The sequence below is a fragment of the Podarcis pityusensis genome (assembly GCF_964106645.2).
Source record: "Podarcis pityusensis genome assembly, chromosome: 8".
NCBI classification, from domain to species: domain Eukaryota; kingdom Metazoa; phylum Chordata; class Lepidosauria; order Squamata; family Lacertidae; genus Podarcis; species Podarcis pityusensis.
The window spans coordinates 61,786,038-61,802,529 of NC_138033.1; the positions used below are offsets into that span (position 1 = coordinate 61,786,038).

A 16,492-nucleotide genomic window follows, 5' to 3' on the forward strand; every position below is an offset into this window, starting at 1 on the left:
ATTGATTCACCCATGACTGCATATATGTGTGGCACCTGGAAATGAATAATTCAAACCCAGAAATCACAGGAGAGAGATGGAGAATCATCATGGCACGCAAGGAGACATTCCCTGGAGCCCGAAGACGACGTCAGTGAGGATAGAGGAAGCCCAGAATAAACCAGAGGTGCAGCTGCACTTTGTTTATGCTTCTCAGCCTAATAGCTGATGTGGGGGGGGGGTAGTGCTTTGCTGCACATCCCCCATCCTCCTGCCAGGCCTAAAGCTTCAATTCTAGTTGTGGATATTTTTGGATACGGTATTTTTGATATGGATTGAAGAGAGAGCGACTTGGACTACTGCAATGCGCTCTATGTGGGGCTACCTTTGAAGGTGACATGGAAACTACAAGTAATCCAGAATGCGGCAGCTAGACTGGTGACTGGGAGTGGCCGCCAAGACCATATACAGTAACACCAGTCCTGAAAGACCTACATTGGCTCCCAGTACATTTCCGAGCACAATTCAAACTGTTGGTGGTGACTTTTAAAGCCCTAAACGGCCTCGGCTCACTATATCTGAAGGAGCGACTCCACCCCTATCATTCAGCCCAGACACTGAGATCCAGCTCCAAGGGCCTTTTGGCAGTTCCCTCGCTGTGAGAAGTGAAGTTACAGGGAACCAGGCAGAGGCCCTTCTTGGTAGTGGTGCCCGCCCTGTGGAACACCTTCCCATCAGATGTCAAGGAAAGAAACAATTATCTGACTTTTAGAAGATACCTGAAGACAGCCCTGTTTAGGGAAGTTTTTAGTGTTTGATGTTTTATCGTGTTTTTAATATTCTGTTGGGAGCCACCCAGAGTGGCTGGGGAAACCCAGCCAGATGGGTAGGGTATAAATTATTTATTTAAAGGGTCCTTAGAGGGTATTCCTCACTTTACGTGCTTTCACTTGTGCCAGGAACGTAACCCCTGCCGTAAGTGAAGAGTCACCTGTATTCTTACCAGCCACCTGTATTCTTGTCACCTTCCTGGCATTTGCTCTCTCAAAATACTGAATTCTTCTTTTATCATTATTCTGTCACAGGGATAAGAAACGCTGTCCAGATCGACATCGAGTTAGTTTACAAATAGATGTGCTACAAAAGGTAACAAATGAAACTTTGCCTGCAACTGGAAATGTAACGGTAAGTTAGTAGTACAGCTTCATTCTTGCATGTTAAACGTGGTGTATCTATCTTCTGGTGGAAGAGAGTTCAGGCCCCAGAGCATGAAAGAATCAGAGCTCCAGATAATTTCTTTTGATCCGCTGATCACAGATCTTCTGCCTTCCCAAACTTCATTTTACATAATAAAATGAATTTTCCTCCTCCACTGCAAATCTTTCACAGATGATTCCCCCCCCCCCCCACCCTTATAGCTGTTTATGCTGGCAAAAGTAAACTGAGCTTTCTTTCTGGAAACTGTGTTTCATAATAGGCATACTGGGGAACTGGAGCAGCAGTCTTTTTAATTACTGTAGGAAGATGCCTTAGATTTCCCCCCAAATTTTTGGAGTACCTATGGTTGCAAGCTGCTATGTATACATGGCCTTGTCATCACTGATGTAGTATATTACTCAAATTAGATGTGAATGTGGAAGATCTGTGTTGTTAACAATCCATCTGCTGCAGTCAGACAGAAAGTTGGGCAGATAAGCACTCAGTCTGATTTTAAGCTCCAGAGCAGAGTGCAACAGTCAGGGGGCTGAGACTCTCACAGCCCTCTTTCAAGGTACTGTTCCCACTTGGGGAACTAATGCTGGAAGAGAGCCTGGCTGAGAGGTTTGTTGATTGATAATACAGAGAAGGAAGGCTTGGGGGGATGCAGTCTCTCTCACTTCCTCCTTTTCTCCTTAAAATGGACCACTTTCCTTACTTGCACATTCTGTATAATTCCAGTAGGTTTGGATAAAACATACAGAGGTCCTTCACTTGCATGTAGTTTAGGTCTCAGAGACTCGGCTCATGTGGGAAAGAGAGGGGAGGGAAACAATCAAAGAAGAAGAGATTTGTTAAAAGTGCCAGAAATGAGGCCAGAACATGAGAAAAGTGCACCCTCTACACATGCAAGGATGTGGCGAAACCTTTTGGAATGTTTATTACAAGATATGTTTTACATGTTGGTATGAGTTTTCTTGTTTGTTATTATTGCAATCTGAAAAAGATGAGTGCTGGAAGCAGGTGAATTTAAAACAAACATTTAAATCCAGTGACTTGGGAATACGCCTATTTGCTAAAGTTGCAGCACTCCTTTTCACATTTATTTTCCCTCTTTCAGATCCTCCCTCTTTTTATTGTGGATGCCACAAACTACTTTGGCCGCATTGTCAGTAAACAGAAAGATCCATATGCAGCTCTTGCAGATGAAGTGAATGCATATTATAAAAAAGCCAAGAATCTTGTCCCTGCTGACCCATTGGAGAAGCTAGCAATGTATGGATTACGTGAAGAAAACACTTTCCACAGGTAGAATGTTTCGCTTCTTCTGCAAACAAATTTTGGTATAATCTAGCCTAGCGGTTTTCTATGCCAGTAAAAGCTATTCAGACCTAGGCACAGAGATGTACAGCTAACAATATAATCTGTACAACATAATTTGTAAATGTTCAATATTTCTGGATGGATTGCTTTATACAGGCTTGCTTGGATCCTGTTATGTACTGAGTTGAATAGGATCCAAACTGCAGCAGTCTGATTGGTCCTAGAACAATAGGACCCAAATTGCAGCAGTCTGATTGGTCCTAGAACAATAGGATTCAGAATGCAGCAGTCTGATTGGTCCTAGAACAATGCAGCAGTATGATTGGTTGGCAGGAACCACCCAATCATGCTCCAGATAGAAGTGAATTCACAACCTGATTGGCTTGCAGTAGAATTCCGGAATTAGCCAATCATGTGCAGCCCATTGTGTAAATAATGTATATAAAGCAGATACTTTGAGGGGACTTTGATTCATTCCTCCTCACCACTATGAGCTGAATAAAGAGCATGAAATCACTTTGCGACTCTGAGTATATTTCAGATCCCCCACTCCTTTCTTTATGGGTGCCCATGGGATCATCTGGGAAGCACTTAGCCTAAATTTAACTTCCATAAAAAATGTAAACGCAAATAAACCTTTAAAGATAGATTTGTGCTGGAATGGCTGGTACAGGGAGAAGAACTGTGTGATCCGAATTCACTGATGTCATAGGCACTGTACAGTGGGTGCCTGTGAAGTCATGAAGTCTCATTAGCAGAATTCACCAACAATGTTGCTGCTACAAGGCAGGGAGAATTGCATTTTAACAGCAGAACTGAACTGCAGTTTTAGTCCTAGATTTCTTTAAATCTGGAAGGAAGTTTACGAGCATAGCATCATCTCTTAAAGATAAACCTTCTATACAAACACATAAGAATTCTGTTGGTTTAACTTTACCTTATATGTTGGAAATTTTTTTATTTCCCTTTCTTCCATTCTGTTACAGGGTCCAGGTGCTTGAAGTACCACCCAAGGGAGAAAACTCTGTATTTTATAGCGTTCATATCAAGTATATAGATGAAGGCAGATTTGGTCAAGTTCAAAATTATAAATTGCTTTACTTACCTGAACAATTCCAAGCTTTGCCCCCTCAAGCAGTGGAATTTATTGTTTGTCGAGTTAAACCCATTGATAATGAAGTGGAATGGAATCCAAAAGTAAGTTTACTCCTTTTTCTTACCTTCATTTGTGTTACGGTACACAGAGAAATCGGTGCCTAAACTTGTTTCAGTAATGGCCAGCTATTTTTTGTTTTTGTTTTTTAAAACAACTTTTTGCAGGTCACTAGCCTGTATTAAGCAAAACATTTGATATCTGAGGATTTTTCTTTTTTGTTAGGTTACGAGATACATTAATCAGATGATCAGAGGGAAAGCTCATGAAGCAAAAATAGTACTTGCTTTGGGAAACACAATTTGGGTGGATCCAGTGGTATGTAGCAAAACATTAAATACTTTATCTAACTGCCTAATAAATTCCAAAGTGAACTTCTTTTAAGTTGGTACTGAGGAGTCTTCCTTCCTTCCTTCCTTCCTTCCTTCCTTCCTTCCTTCCTCCCTCCTTTTGAATATGGGATACTTTGAATGTGGTACAAGATACTTGGTTTTCTCAGGTTTGCCACATTATACCACTTTGATCAGCATGCTCCCAGCTTGGTGGTTGTATTATCAGGTGGTTTTGCTGGGATATTATGGATTTAAGGACCGTGAAAAGAATTATTCACTGAGGTTTGGTTTAGAAGTCTCCAGTACTGCCATCTTAGTATTTTAACAATGGATAGACAGATTTTACAAATGGTTTGGAAAATCTTCCCAAACATTTGAGCTGCTAGTTTTTAGAGGAGGCATTATTGACATGGCACCGTTTTTACAGTGGGCAACTTTGATTTTAAGAAGGACTTGGCCACATCTGTATTAGTGATGAAAACATTAATAATTTATCTGGTGGGAGATTTCTGTGTCCAAAAGCACAGAAATTTTGGCAGGAAATTTTGGCAGTCCTTACTGATCATCACAGAGATGTTGAAATAGAACTGGGATTAGCTTTGCTCTCTTTATTTAAAGGGTGCAGAAGGGATCACCCTTGTAAGACTCTGATAAACCACCTCCTTGTGGCAGCACACATGCATCTGGGATTAGAAATATGCAGACAGATGTACCATTCACAAGTGGTGTGATAGGGTATGGTACTTGGTTTGACTTTGATGATCAGTAAGGATTGCAAAAACTTTCTGCCAAAATTTCTGTGCTTTTGGATACAGAAATCTCCCACCAGAGACAGATCAATGTACCAATCTAAGGGCTCAACTCTAGTTGATAGTTGCAGCAGAAAGAAGGAAGATAAGGAGGTCAGTTTCATAGTCATAACTAGGAAGTTTGAGGGATGAAAGAGCTGCAAACTAGTGGTGTGAAAGCAAATACTACTTATTCATAATTAAATTTCAGGTTCGTGTCACCAGACTTCTAGATCTGAAAACGTCTATTAATGAATACAATATTCGTTCTGAGATCCTGTCTACTGGAATGGGAACTGACAACCCAGAACACATCAGTGAACTCCAGAAGTTATATAGAGATGCTGAAACGGTTCAAGAGGAAAAGGAATTACCTTCATTGTAAGGGAGTGACTTCAATTTCTTCTTTTTAAATTATGAAGCTTTAAATTTTTAGCTAAAGAAGTGTTGTGTGTACTAAAATTAGAAGGTAACAGTTCAATGACATATTGAGATCATAACAGAGGCTAAGGGATTGCATTAGCTGGCATTCTGTTCTCCTTAGTTTTATAGCACTTACATTTTAATAACACCTGTTTAGGTAGTTTTCAGGGGTGTTGCAGTTTCATTCTGAAACTGGGGTTGATCTGTTTGAGCATTAATTACTTGGTTTGATATTGGTTTTACTGTATTTTACAGTTTATGATGTGAGTCACCTTAGGAGGGGTATATAGTCCTTGAAATGCAATGTATAAATAAGTTAGTAGGGCTTTTGCTCTTGGATACATATGGACAAACTACTCTCGCTATTCTGGTAACCTCTGTTGTTGAGCTTTCACCACATTTTCTCTGAGAGCTCTCCTTGTTTAATAGATTCAGTTCCAAAACTTGTCTTGGTGAGGAACGTCTTGAGTGTCCGGGGTGGGTGTAGCTGGTTTCTAGTGTGCTGGAGTCTCAAATTAGTTTCTAAGGCAGAGATTGACTAGAGAGAGAAGGAAACTTCCCTCCTAGGTGAGTCCTTTCCCAAGTGTCCCTGTGGTGATTCCTTTTTAAACTAGAAGTTTGGGGCAGGCTGCATTTGAGCAGGGAAAGGCTGTTTAACCCTTTCTTCTTGTGTCATTTTCTAACTCAGAATCAGTGTGCCCAAGCTTCTGTTGCACCCAAAGGTAAAAATCTTTGCACCAGAGGATTAAAAACAATGCGGGGAGTATAATTTTTGAGCAGGAAAATGACACAAGTAGAAAGTATTTCATCATCCTTCCTCATCACAGCCTTTTTCCACGCAGACATTCTGCCCCTAGCTGGAGGTTTTAAAAAGCAGGAAGAACTGCAGAACACGTTGAAGCCTAAATGTGCCTTATATTGGCTGGAGACCAACATCACTCAGTGTCTGGACTGCTGCCCATCCAATGAGTAAAATGTTCTTTTAAGCAAAGTGCACTGTAACATCTCACACACCCCTTTTAGGATACATCCACTGAAGTGTGGGGTTAGTGAGCAGGCCGCATCTCCTTCACAAAGCATCTTGGACCAGGCTACTCTCAATTCACAGGCCTCCAAAGAACAAGCCGTATCCAATGTGCAGAATGATGTGCAAGAGGGTGATGTTATTACAAATCAGAGTTTTTCTCAAGAAACTTTACAAAATCATCATGGTAAGTATGCTGCCTTGAAAGGACCTTTATGATTGATTGATTGATTGATTGCACACACGTGTGTGTTATCTCCAAATAACGGAAGGTGGCATACACACTGCCTTCCATGTCCAATTTATCCTCACAACAACTCTGTGAAGTAGCTTAGGCTGAGAGTTAGTGACTGGTCCAAAGTCACCCAGGTGGCTTCGTGGCTGAGTGGGGATTACATAAAAAGAGTTGGCTTCAGACCCTAAAATTAATATGCAATAGTTTAAAGGGCACAAGGTTATAGGATGATATTAAAACAAATATGGAACAACAAATATAAACAGCTGTTAATGCAACAAACAACAACAGTAAAGAAGATTGCACATGGGTGAAGGGAAGTAACAGGTTTAGGGGGAGGGAAGTGAGGGCATTAATTGAAAAATTGTTAGATATATATGGGACCTAAGAGATAAAGGATAAGGAACCGAAAGAAGGAGACAAATATTAAGGAATAGTAAAATAAGGGAATCTGAGAAGAATCAGTACAAACGAAAATATGAGACTCAAGGTTTTGTTATATACTGTTTTGTCTTGGATTTGAAGTCTTCTGTTGTAAAGATTGTACATAAAATGAATAAAGAACTCTAGCTTGCCAGGTTCAACACCCATCCCCCTGGATAGCAAAAGGCGTCAACCAAAATTATCATTCCTGGGGGCAAAGCATCTGCTTCAGGCAATGGAGTTTTAGACTCTTTGGAAGCCCACTGTGAACTGCTCATAAAGCACTTTGAGGGTAAAACTGCTCACCCATGTAGCAATCTTGATGCCACATCCATATTTACTGCAGTCTCCAGTGAGGTATCCACTACAGCAGCTGCTACAACTTACTAGGATTTGTTTCAGTGGATGTGGATGAGGTCCTTGTGATAATGTAGCCAGCAACATGCCTTCCCGTCCTCCTTACCTTATTAAAGTTTGCCAATGAGATATGACCAAGTGGATCCAGGGTGCAGTGAATGCATCCTTGTGGGAGGGAGTGAAAGGGGCAGTGATCTGATGGGCTGCAAATTCCCCCTTTTTTCAGAAAAGTTGCAGCGCAACAATTGCAAGTAGTCTTGGATAAAAGAAATAGTCTCAAACTCATTTCAGTCTGGATTCAGGCCTGGTTATGGGATTGATTCAGCCTTGGTCACCCTAATGGATGATCTTTATCAGGAGAAAGATGGGAAATGTGGCCCTGTTACTCTTTCTTGATCACTCAGTGACTTTTGAAACCATTGACCATGGAATCCTTCTGAACTGAGTGCTAGGAACCTTCAGGGTGGATGTAGGAATCAGACTTTTAGTGTTGTGGCTCCTCCCCATTGAATATTAGACGGTGTCAGAGCTGCTTCCAGATCCTAGCTCACAGAGGATCACGCTAGCCAGCGATCATTAAATAAAAGTCTTTATTGAGTTACAGTTTCCATTCTCAAGCTGCTGCGTGCAACTCTACGTCTCATGGTTAGATCGGCGAAGCTCCATCTGAGTCTCCGCCCCTTGTACACCAACTTAATATCCTAGCCTTGCTCCACCTTTTCCGCCTGACTGTTCTTCTCTGGGTCCCTCTGCCCCCCGGGGTCTCTTCCTTCCGGGATTCCTCTGACGCTGACGCTGACCCCCCTGACTCTTCTCCCTCCTTTCGGCGGGCTTTAGGACCTGGCTCCCTTTCCGGGCTGCCTACTGCGCCACCTTCCTGTGCATTTGAACTTGGCACGCGCGCCCAACCTTCCACCTTCCGTCTGACCGTTTCTTCGCTCCCCGATGGAGGTGTGGCCACTCCTGACTCGTGCCCTCCCCCCTGTTGTGAGCTGCCAGCGCTTGATCCCTGGCGCCCTTCCTCTTCCCTGCTCTCTGGCGGTGACGCTGGTCCTGATTTCCAACTGCTCCCCTCTGAGTCCCCTCTGGCTCTATCTTCCTGGGGTGTCCCCCTAGGCTCCCCCCTTGCCCTGGCCACTGGTGCTCCTTTCTGTGAATCTTCTGATTCACTGGAAAGACTCGGAGATCTCGGGTCGTCGTCATCACTCATCTTTTCTTCTGCCTCCTCTCCCTCGCTCTCTGTTTCCTCCCTTGCCCTTGCCTCTGCTCCTGAACCCCTGACATCCATCCCCCCCTCGAAGCCCCCTCTTCCCCCCTCCCCTCCTTCCGGTGCGGGATCTGGGTGCTGCCGTGTCAGGGGGACGAATGTCGGATACAGTTCGCTTCCCGTGGCGGGCCGCCATCCGAAGTCTTCCGGTTCTTCCTCCCTGCTCTCGTTGACGACGGTCACCTCCGCTTCCATCTCTGTGCCGCCGTGCTCGAAACCCGGGTCGTCCCCGAAAACGTCCATGTCCGTCTCTCCCTCGTTGCCTTCTGGAGACGTTGCTCGTCCTGGACCCTCCAGCCACCTTCTGCGGAACTGCTCCTCTGGTCGATCATCCCACCAATACGAGGGTTCTGAAGCAGATCCCGAGGGTGACCCCTCCGGGGAACGGGCGTCTCGTGTCGGTTCCTCGTCCGAGTCGAACCCCCGGAACGTGCTGGCTGAAAGCGTGGGCGTGAAAAGCCAGTCGTCGAAAAAGTCTGCTGGCATTGGCCTATGTGGGAAGAGGGCATGAAACTCTTCTTTGAGCAGAGGTTCGTCTAAAGCGTAGCCCGGCACCCAGCTGTTGGCACTGGCCGGGGTGCCCTCCTTGGCGAGAAGGTATTCTACCCCCTCTTCCCCCCATCTGGAGTCCAAAATCTCCGTGACTTCGTTGATGCGCTCCTCCTGTGCCACTCCCCCTTGCCCGGTTCTCTCTCGGAGCGGACCCGGTGCCGTTCCTGGTTCCTGAAACCTGTGAGGTGCCTTGTAGGGAGTGAGCACCGATCTGTGGAACACCGGATGCATTCTGGAACCCTCCGGAAGAGCCAGCCTGAAAGCCACCGGGTTGACCTGTTCGTCGACTTGGTAGGGCCCCAGTTGTTTATGCCCTAGTTTCTTCTTCGCCAACGACCTGGCCGGCACTGCGTGGGCTGCTAACCAGACCCAGTCTCCCACATGGATCTCTTCGCCAACCCTTCTGTGTTTGTCCGCTTGTACCTTGTATGCGTGTTTAGCCAGCTCCAGGTGCCGCCGCAGCTGATCGTGGACCTCCTGCAACTCCGACGCGAACGCATCTGCTGTCTGCGGCTCCCCCTCCCCCATTCTTTCCAGTCCCGGGAAGGTTCTAGGGTGCCTCCCGTTGTTGGCGAAGAACGGCGTGACCCCCGTGGACACGTGCTTCGTGTTGTTGTAGGCGAACTCGGCGAGAGGCAGGTAATCCACCCACGTCGCAGGCTGTTGATTCGCATAACATCTCAGGTACTGCTGCATGATGGCATTGACCCGCTCCGCTTGCCCGTTGGTCTGCGGGTGTCTAGCCGACGCCAGGTTGATCTTGACGTTCAGGAAGCCCATCAGCCTCTGCCAGAAGTTTGAGATGAACTGTCGCCCTCGGTCGGACAGAATAGACCGCGGCAGACCGTGAACCTTGAACACGTGGTCTATGAACAGTTTGGCGGTTTGTTCCGCCGTGGCCACCTTCGCACACGGAATGAAATGTGCCATCTTGGAGAACAAATCCACCACCACCAGCACAGCCGTCTTGCCCCTCGAGCTGGGCAGATCCGTGACAAAGTCCAGGGCCACTCTCTCCCATGGCTCGAACGGAGTTTGCAGCGGTTCCAGCAGTCCGGCCGGCGGTCTGTGCACTGGTTTGGACCTCTGGCAGGTGTCACACCTCGCCACGTAGTCCGCGACTTCCCCTCTCATTCCGGGCCACCAGAAGTCTCTGGCTACTAATTCCACCGTCTTCTCCTTGCCAAAGTGCCCGGCAGTGGGCGCGTCGTGCAGCTGCTGCAGTACCTTGGCGCGAAGTTCGTCTCCCGGCACGTAGATGGCCCCTTTACGGATGAGCAAACCATCTCGCAGCTGGAACTCGTCGGTCGCTGCCATGCCCCTGTGCACCTCTGCCATCTTTGCTTGCGCGAAGGAGTCATCCTGCAACGCTCGTCGCACCGCATCCAGGTCAACTGTCGCCGCCGCGCACGCCCACACTGTCGGTGCGAAGATGTGCATGGCGGCCGCTGGCGTTGCCTCCTCCAGATACTGTGGCTTACGGGAGAGAGCATCCGCCATGATGTTGGTGTCCCCCGGGACATACTCTATTCGGAAGTCGAAATTCGCAAAGAACTCAGCCCAACGTATCTGCCTCTGGTTCAGGAACTGTGCCGTGCGCCAGTGCTCTAGATTCTTGTGGTCCGTGCAGACCTGCACCGTGTGCTTGGCGCCGATCAGGAAGTGCCTCCACGCTTTGAACGCTGCATGAATGGCCAGCAACTCCCTGTCCCAGATGGTGTAGTTCTGTTCGGACTTGCTGAGCTTCCTTGAGTAAAACGCTCCCGGCCTCCAAACCCCCTGCGGGTCTTTCTGCAGCAGGACTGCTCCCACGGCTCTGTCCGAAGCGTCTGTCTCCACCCTCATCGGCCTGCTGGGGTTGACATGAAGCAGCTGCTCTTCCGACGCGAAGAGACGCTTGAGTGCCTGAAAGGACTGCTCCGCCTGCTCTGTCCAGATGAACTTCTTTTTCTTGGAGCTGAGCGTGTCCGTGATGGCCGCTGTCTGCATCGCAAAGCCTTTGATAAACTTGCGATAGAAGTTCGCGAAGCCGACAAACCGTTGGACCTCCTTCCGGTTGCGTGGGCTTTTCCAATCCAACACTGCTCGGACCTTGGCGCTGTCCATGGCGAGCCCTTTATCAGACAACTTGTAGCCCAGGAAATCCACCTCGGTCACGTCGAATTGGCACTTCTCCAGCTTGGCGTAAAGCCTATGTTGCTGTAGCCTGCTCAGCACTTCCTTGACGTGTCTGTCATGCTCCTGCTGCGATTCCGAAAAGATCAGGATGTCATCCAAGAAACAGACGCACGTCTTGTAGAGGAGCCCCGCCAACACGTGATGCATGAAAGCTTGAAAAACGTGGGAGCCATTTTGCAATCCAAAAGGCATAACTCTATATTCGTAGGTGCCCAGGGGCGTGAACATGGCTGTCTTCCACTCATCTCCCTCCCGCATGCGAATGAGGTTGTATGCCCCTCGCAGGTCCAACTTGGTGAACACTCTGCCCTTCCGTACCTTTGCGAGGAGGTCGTCGATTCGGGGCATGGGGAAGTCCGATGGCTTGGTCACACTGTTCAAGATGCGAAAGTCCACTACAAGTCTTTTTTGGGGCGTGTCCCGCTTCTTAACAAAGAATACCGGACTGCCCCCCGCTGCCTTGGACTCTCGGATGAAACCGCGCTCCAAATTATGATCTATGAACTCTTTGAGTTCCTGCAGTTCGTCCTCAGACATGGAATACAGCTTCCCTTTGGGCAGCGCCGCCCCCGGCAGCAGGTCAATTTTGCAGTCATATGGTCTGTGGGGGGGTAGCCTGTCTGCCTCCTTCTCGCAGAAAACCTCCAAAAATTCTGCGTACTTGTGGGGAACCGCTTGCAGCGTGCCTAGCTGCAGCTGTGACTCCTCTTCCCCTCCTTCCTGCCTGGGCACGATGCAGTGTTCAGCGCAAAAGGAAGAGCCGAAGGTCAGCTGCCTCTGGTACCAAGCCAGCGTCGGGCTGTGCTTGTCCAGCCAACTCATGCCCAATACAATGGGCGTGTCCGATAGTTGAGTGACATTGAAGCTGATGATTTCCCTGTGATTCCCAAGTCGCATCACCATTGGTGGCGTCTGCTTCACCACTTGCCCCCCTAGCAGCTCCCTGCCATCCACCGTGACAACCTGCAGGGGCAGCGTGGCAGGCAGCAACTGTATAGCGTGCCGGTCGACAAAGTCCTGCCCTATAAAGTCCGCATTGCTTCCGGAGTCAATGGTGATTGGCACGTCCATGGTGATTCCATTGGGCAGCTGGAGCGACGCGGTGAGCCTCACTACCGGTTTGGGCGGGAGGGGGTCCATGGGCTGTAAAATCTCAGGGGACTGCTTCACTGACACGTCTGGCTGGGCCCCAGTGCCTCTTCCTCCAACCAGACTCCGTCGTTTCCCTGCTGTGGTTGTCCTTGCTGCGTTGCTGCAGTTACCATTGCTGAGGCTGCAGTGTGCTTGTGGAGCCTCTGGGGACACTCTTTCGCCATATGCTGTGGATCATCGCAGATGTAACACTTCCTGTTCCCTCTAGGAGGCTTTGCTTTCACTGCTGCCGGTGCTAGGGCTCTGGCTGCTGACTGAGCCCTTGCACCTCCAACCTCCATAGGTTCCGCTCCTCCTCCTGGCGGAGGCGTGGATTGCGCACGCGCTGCTTCTCTGGGAAGGAAGGAGGAGCCCCTGGCTGGTTCGCGCCCTCCACGCCCTTCGTCCCTGCTCCACGGACGTCCTTCCAGCCGCACCCCCACCGCCAACGCCCTCTGAACGATCTCCTGCGTGGTCCGGGGTCTCTCCCCCCTCGCAATTTCATCTTTAACCGAGCCGTGCAATCCCTCCCAAAACAGGTCTCTTACAGGAGCCGAATCTCTGTCCCATTCCAGGGCACTGACCAAAGCGAAAAAGCGGGCATAGTACTGCCTTACGCTGGCCCTCCCTTGCTTCAGTCCATGTATCTGCTGCCGAGCAAGATCCACGTCAATGCTTGATAAAAAGCACCCATCCATCGCTTTAATAAAGGCATCCGCATTTTGGAGCGCCGGATCCTTATCTCTCCACAAATTGCGCAGCCATGCTTTAGCATCTCCATGCAAATGGGACATGATGAATCCCACCTTCTCTTGCTCATCTCTAAAGTCTTTGTTCAGCAGTTGCAGTGCACACATTACATCTGCTCTAAAGTTGGGGTACTGTTGCAAATTCCCATCGAAGTGAGAGACCAGACCGCCTGTTCGTCTCCCCAACCCAATCCCCTCCGGTTTGGGTGTCAGTTGCCCTTGCTTCGTAAGCACTTCCAACCTGACCTGGAGATCCCTGTAGGCGGCAGCTGCGTCCTCCTCTCTCTTCCTGGATGCAAGAGCCTCGGCATTCAGTCGTGTCACTGCTTCTCTGAGTTCCACTATCTGCTGTTCGGCCGTCATGTCGTCTGCCGTTCGTGAGCTCGCTAGTAGGCACCCGCTTTCTCTCCTCTCCGCGAGGACGTAGATGCCCACAATCTAGGGATGGAGCTTACTGTCAGAGCTGCTTCCAGATCCTAGCTCACAGAGGATCACGCTAGCCAGCGATCATTAAATAAAAGTCTTTATTGAGTTACAGTTTCCATTCTCAAGCTGCTGCGTGCAACTCTACGTCTCATGGTTAGATCGGCGAAGCTCCATCTGAGTCTCCGCCCCTTGTACACCAACTTAATATCCTAGCCTTGCTCCACCTTTTCCGCCTGACTGTTCTTCTCTGGGTCCCTCTGCCCCCCGGGGTCTCTTCCTTCCGGGATTCCTCTGACGCTGACGCTGACCCCCCTGACTCTTCTCCCTCCTTTCGGCGGGCTTTAGGACCTGGCTCCCTTTCCGGGCTGCCTACTGCGCCACCTTCCTGTGCATTTGAACTTGGCACGCGCGCCCAACCTTCCACCTTCCGTCTGACCGTTTCTTCGCTCCCCGATGGAGGTGTGGCCACTCCTGACTCGTGCCCTCCCCCCTGTTGTGAGCTGCCAGCGCTTGATCCCTGGCGCCCTTCCTCTTCCCTGCTCTCTGGCGGTGACGCTGGTCCTGATTTCCAACTGCTCCCCTCTGAGTCCCCTCTGGCTCTACCTTCCTGGGGTGTCCCCCTAGGCTCCCCCCTTGCCCTGGCCACTGGTGCTCCTTTCTGTGAATCTTCTGATTCACTGGAAAGACTCGGAGATCTCGGGTCGTCGTCATCACTCATCTTTTCTTCTGCCTCCTCTCCCTCGCTCTCTGTTTCCTCCCTTGCCCTTGCCTCTGCTCCTGAACCCCTGACAGACGGGTTGTCTTTTTGGCACCTACTGAAGATCTTCCTCTTTCAACAAGCCATTTAAGTTAATCTTTTCCAGGCTGTATCTGTATTAGAATTCTTTTAAGGAGTTTTAAAGATTTTTTGTTTGTTCTATTACTTATTGTTTGTGCTCAGGATAGGCAGATATAAATTTAATAAATGGAATTCAACGTCATACTAATATGATTGTTCTGTCAGCGCACTCATTTATGCTTGCTAGGTGGAACCATCCCCCCCCCCCCGTGTGCTCTGGGGTGGGGGAGAGTACTACTGATCCTCCAAAGCCAATTTGGGGGTGGGCTAGTGGAACTTCCTGTGCTGGCTTCCACTAGCACAAGTGTTAGCTGAATCTGGCTCCGTTATAACAATAATAATGAATTGCACTTACCAGTTGCTTTTGTATATACAAAAAGTAACCCAATGCAGCTTGCCAAATGTGAAATCTTCCAGTTGCCCATATAGCTTTACTGAAGTCCTGTATTTACAGTATGTGCTGTGTAAAATTAATTTGTTCTGTCTTTCATTTAGACGAAATGACTGCAGCTAAGAAAGCAGATGAATGTCTACAGCCATCTTGTGAATGGTATCAATTTTAATTGTTTCGTTTGGAGCTTATGTCGTTCCCAGTCCCAATGCCTTGAGTGGGTAGCAGGTTTTTTCCCCCTTTTCTCTCCTTCCCTATCCCAGACCGCCAAAGGCAGTTTCATGCCATTCTTTAAAGAAGTACAGGCATGGACTTTGGCAAGCCTTAAAAGAAAGGGAACTCCAAAGTTTGGTGGGGACAGTCTCTGTGAGTCCTTGTGGGTCCTTGAAGTACATAGTGTATTTCAATAAAACATTACCAAGGTTAGGCTGCTCTGGGCTTTCTAGGCTATTGCTACAAGCACCTGAAGATGGGCCATAGTGTTGGCACCATCTAAAGCTGCAGAGCTGCTGAGAGCACCCCTATATCAAGCAGCCTTGATAATATGAAGGCCTGAGTGCTGATAGCTGGTTCTCTGGAGGCATGCAGAAGGACTCTAGAAAGCAGTGGGTTAATGTCCCCCCCCCCCAAGAGATAGGAACAGGTGAGTTGAAACTTGAGTCCTGGGCAGGTCCAAAGTACTGCCCCTCTAGCTCTTTTCCTGACCTTGTCTAGAAAGTGTTCAAAACTCCCATTGTTCTAGGCACATTTTGCAACACAGAATTTCATTAGCGCAAGTAGTTTCTGAGCTCTGGGCACAGTACTGCGCCTAAGATTTCAGCTTAACACTGCAGAGTGGAAGGAAAGGAGGACCTTTTCCTGCCTCCCCGCTTCCAGATACACTCTGAAGACTGGATAAGGGACCCTCTTAAGAATATTACGGGGGTAGTATTTTTAAGTGGAAAACTGCCTTGGGTCTTGGCAGGAAACATTTGCAATAAAAACATGGAACTGTTTTCTGGAGTCCTCCTGCACGCTCTAGGAAAGAGCACCCACTGTGTGTGAACCAATTGCCCAGCCTGTATATATGAGAAAAGTTAGGGATCTGTATGGTCTGTTACAGTTTTTTGTTTTGTGGGACAAGGGTATGTATGAAAAACCAGCTTCAGCCATATTTCCATTGCAGAGCATTGCCGTGAGGGAAGGCTCTTAATGGAGCTCCATCACCCCACCCCCACCAATATACTTATTCAAGCTCTTCTGTCCGATTTGCTTTTTTTCCTCTTGTAATGTTGATATTCTTTTCCACATGGGGGTTGAGTCCAACCACAGCAGTTAACCAGACGCTCCCGAGAAGCTCACAAGAAGGGCCCAATGGAGAAAGCCATCCTCAGCTTTCCCAGGCATCTGCTAATCGGAGGTAGGCTGCTTCTGAAGAGGATGTGCCTTTATTGGCTGTCACTTTTGGCATTATCAAACCTTTTTACTATATGTTGTGGAATCGAGCAGTAGCATTACATGGCTTGTTAACTGAATTACTCCCAGGATATTGGAAATTCCTATGTAGGAATTTGTATTTAAAAATCAAATCCATTTTAACCACTGTTTTTTTCATTTTTTTAGCTTCTATCCATCAATAAAATGGTTTGAAAAGCAGGATGTTGTTGTTCTGAAGGTAAAATTACAAAATATTACCAGCTACGACTGCAAGTTTTTCTCCCAGAGGATCATTTTCAGGTAGATAGGA

General features: G+C 47.9%; 1 protein-coding gene across 9 annotated transcripts in view; it reads left to right on the forward strand.

Moving 5' to 3' along the window:
- The window catches only part of TDRD12 (tudor domain containing 12), an 84,120-nt gene that overhangs the window by 28,395 nt on the left and 39,233 nt on the right, over positions 1 to 16,492 (forward strand). For all 9 annotated transcript variants that reach the window (XR_013989584.1, XM_081016640.1, XM_081016643.1 and 6 more), the window contains exons 22-30: positions 1,065 to 1,164; positions 2,297 to 2,484; positions 3,486 to 3,696; positions 3,878 to 3,970; positions 4,984 to 5,153; positions 6,219 to 6,406; positions 14,871 to 14,925; positions 16,067 to 16,165; positions 16,369 to 16,482. Coding sequence is in view for 8 of the 9 variants with exons in the window: in XM_081016640.1 (XP_080872766.1) it covers positions 1,065 to 1,164; positions 2,297 to 2,484; positions 3,486 to 3,696; positions 3,878 to 3,970; positions 4,984 to 5,153; positions 6,219 to 6,406; positions 14,871 to 14,925; positions 16,067 to 16,165; positions 16,369 to 16,482 (1,218 nt within the window). In the remaining variant the exon portion in view is untranslated. The remainder of the gene's footprint in view (positions 1 to 1,064; positions 1,165 to 2,296; positions 2,485 to 3,485; positions 3,697 to 3,877; positions 3,971 to 4,983; positions 5,154 to 6,218; positions 6,407 to 14,870; positions 14,926 to 16,066; positions 16,166 to 16,368; positions 16,483 to 16,492) is intronic.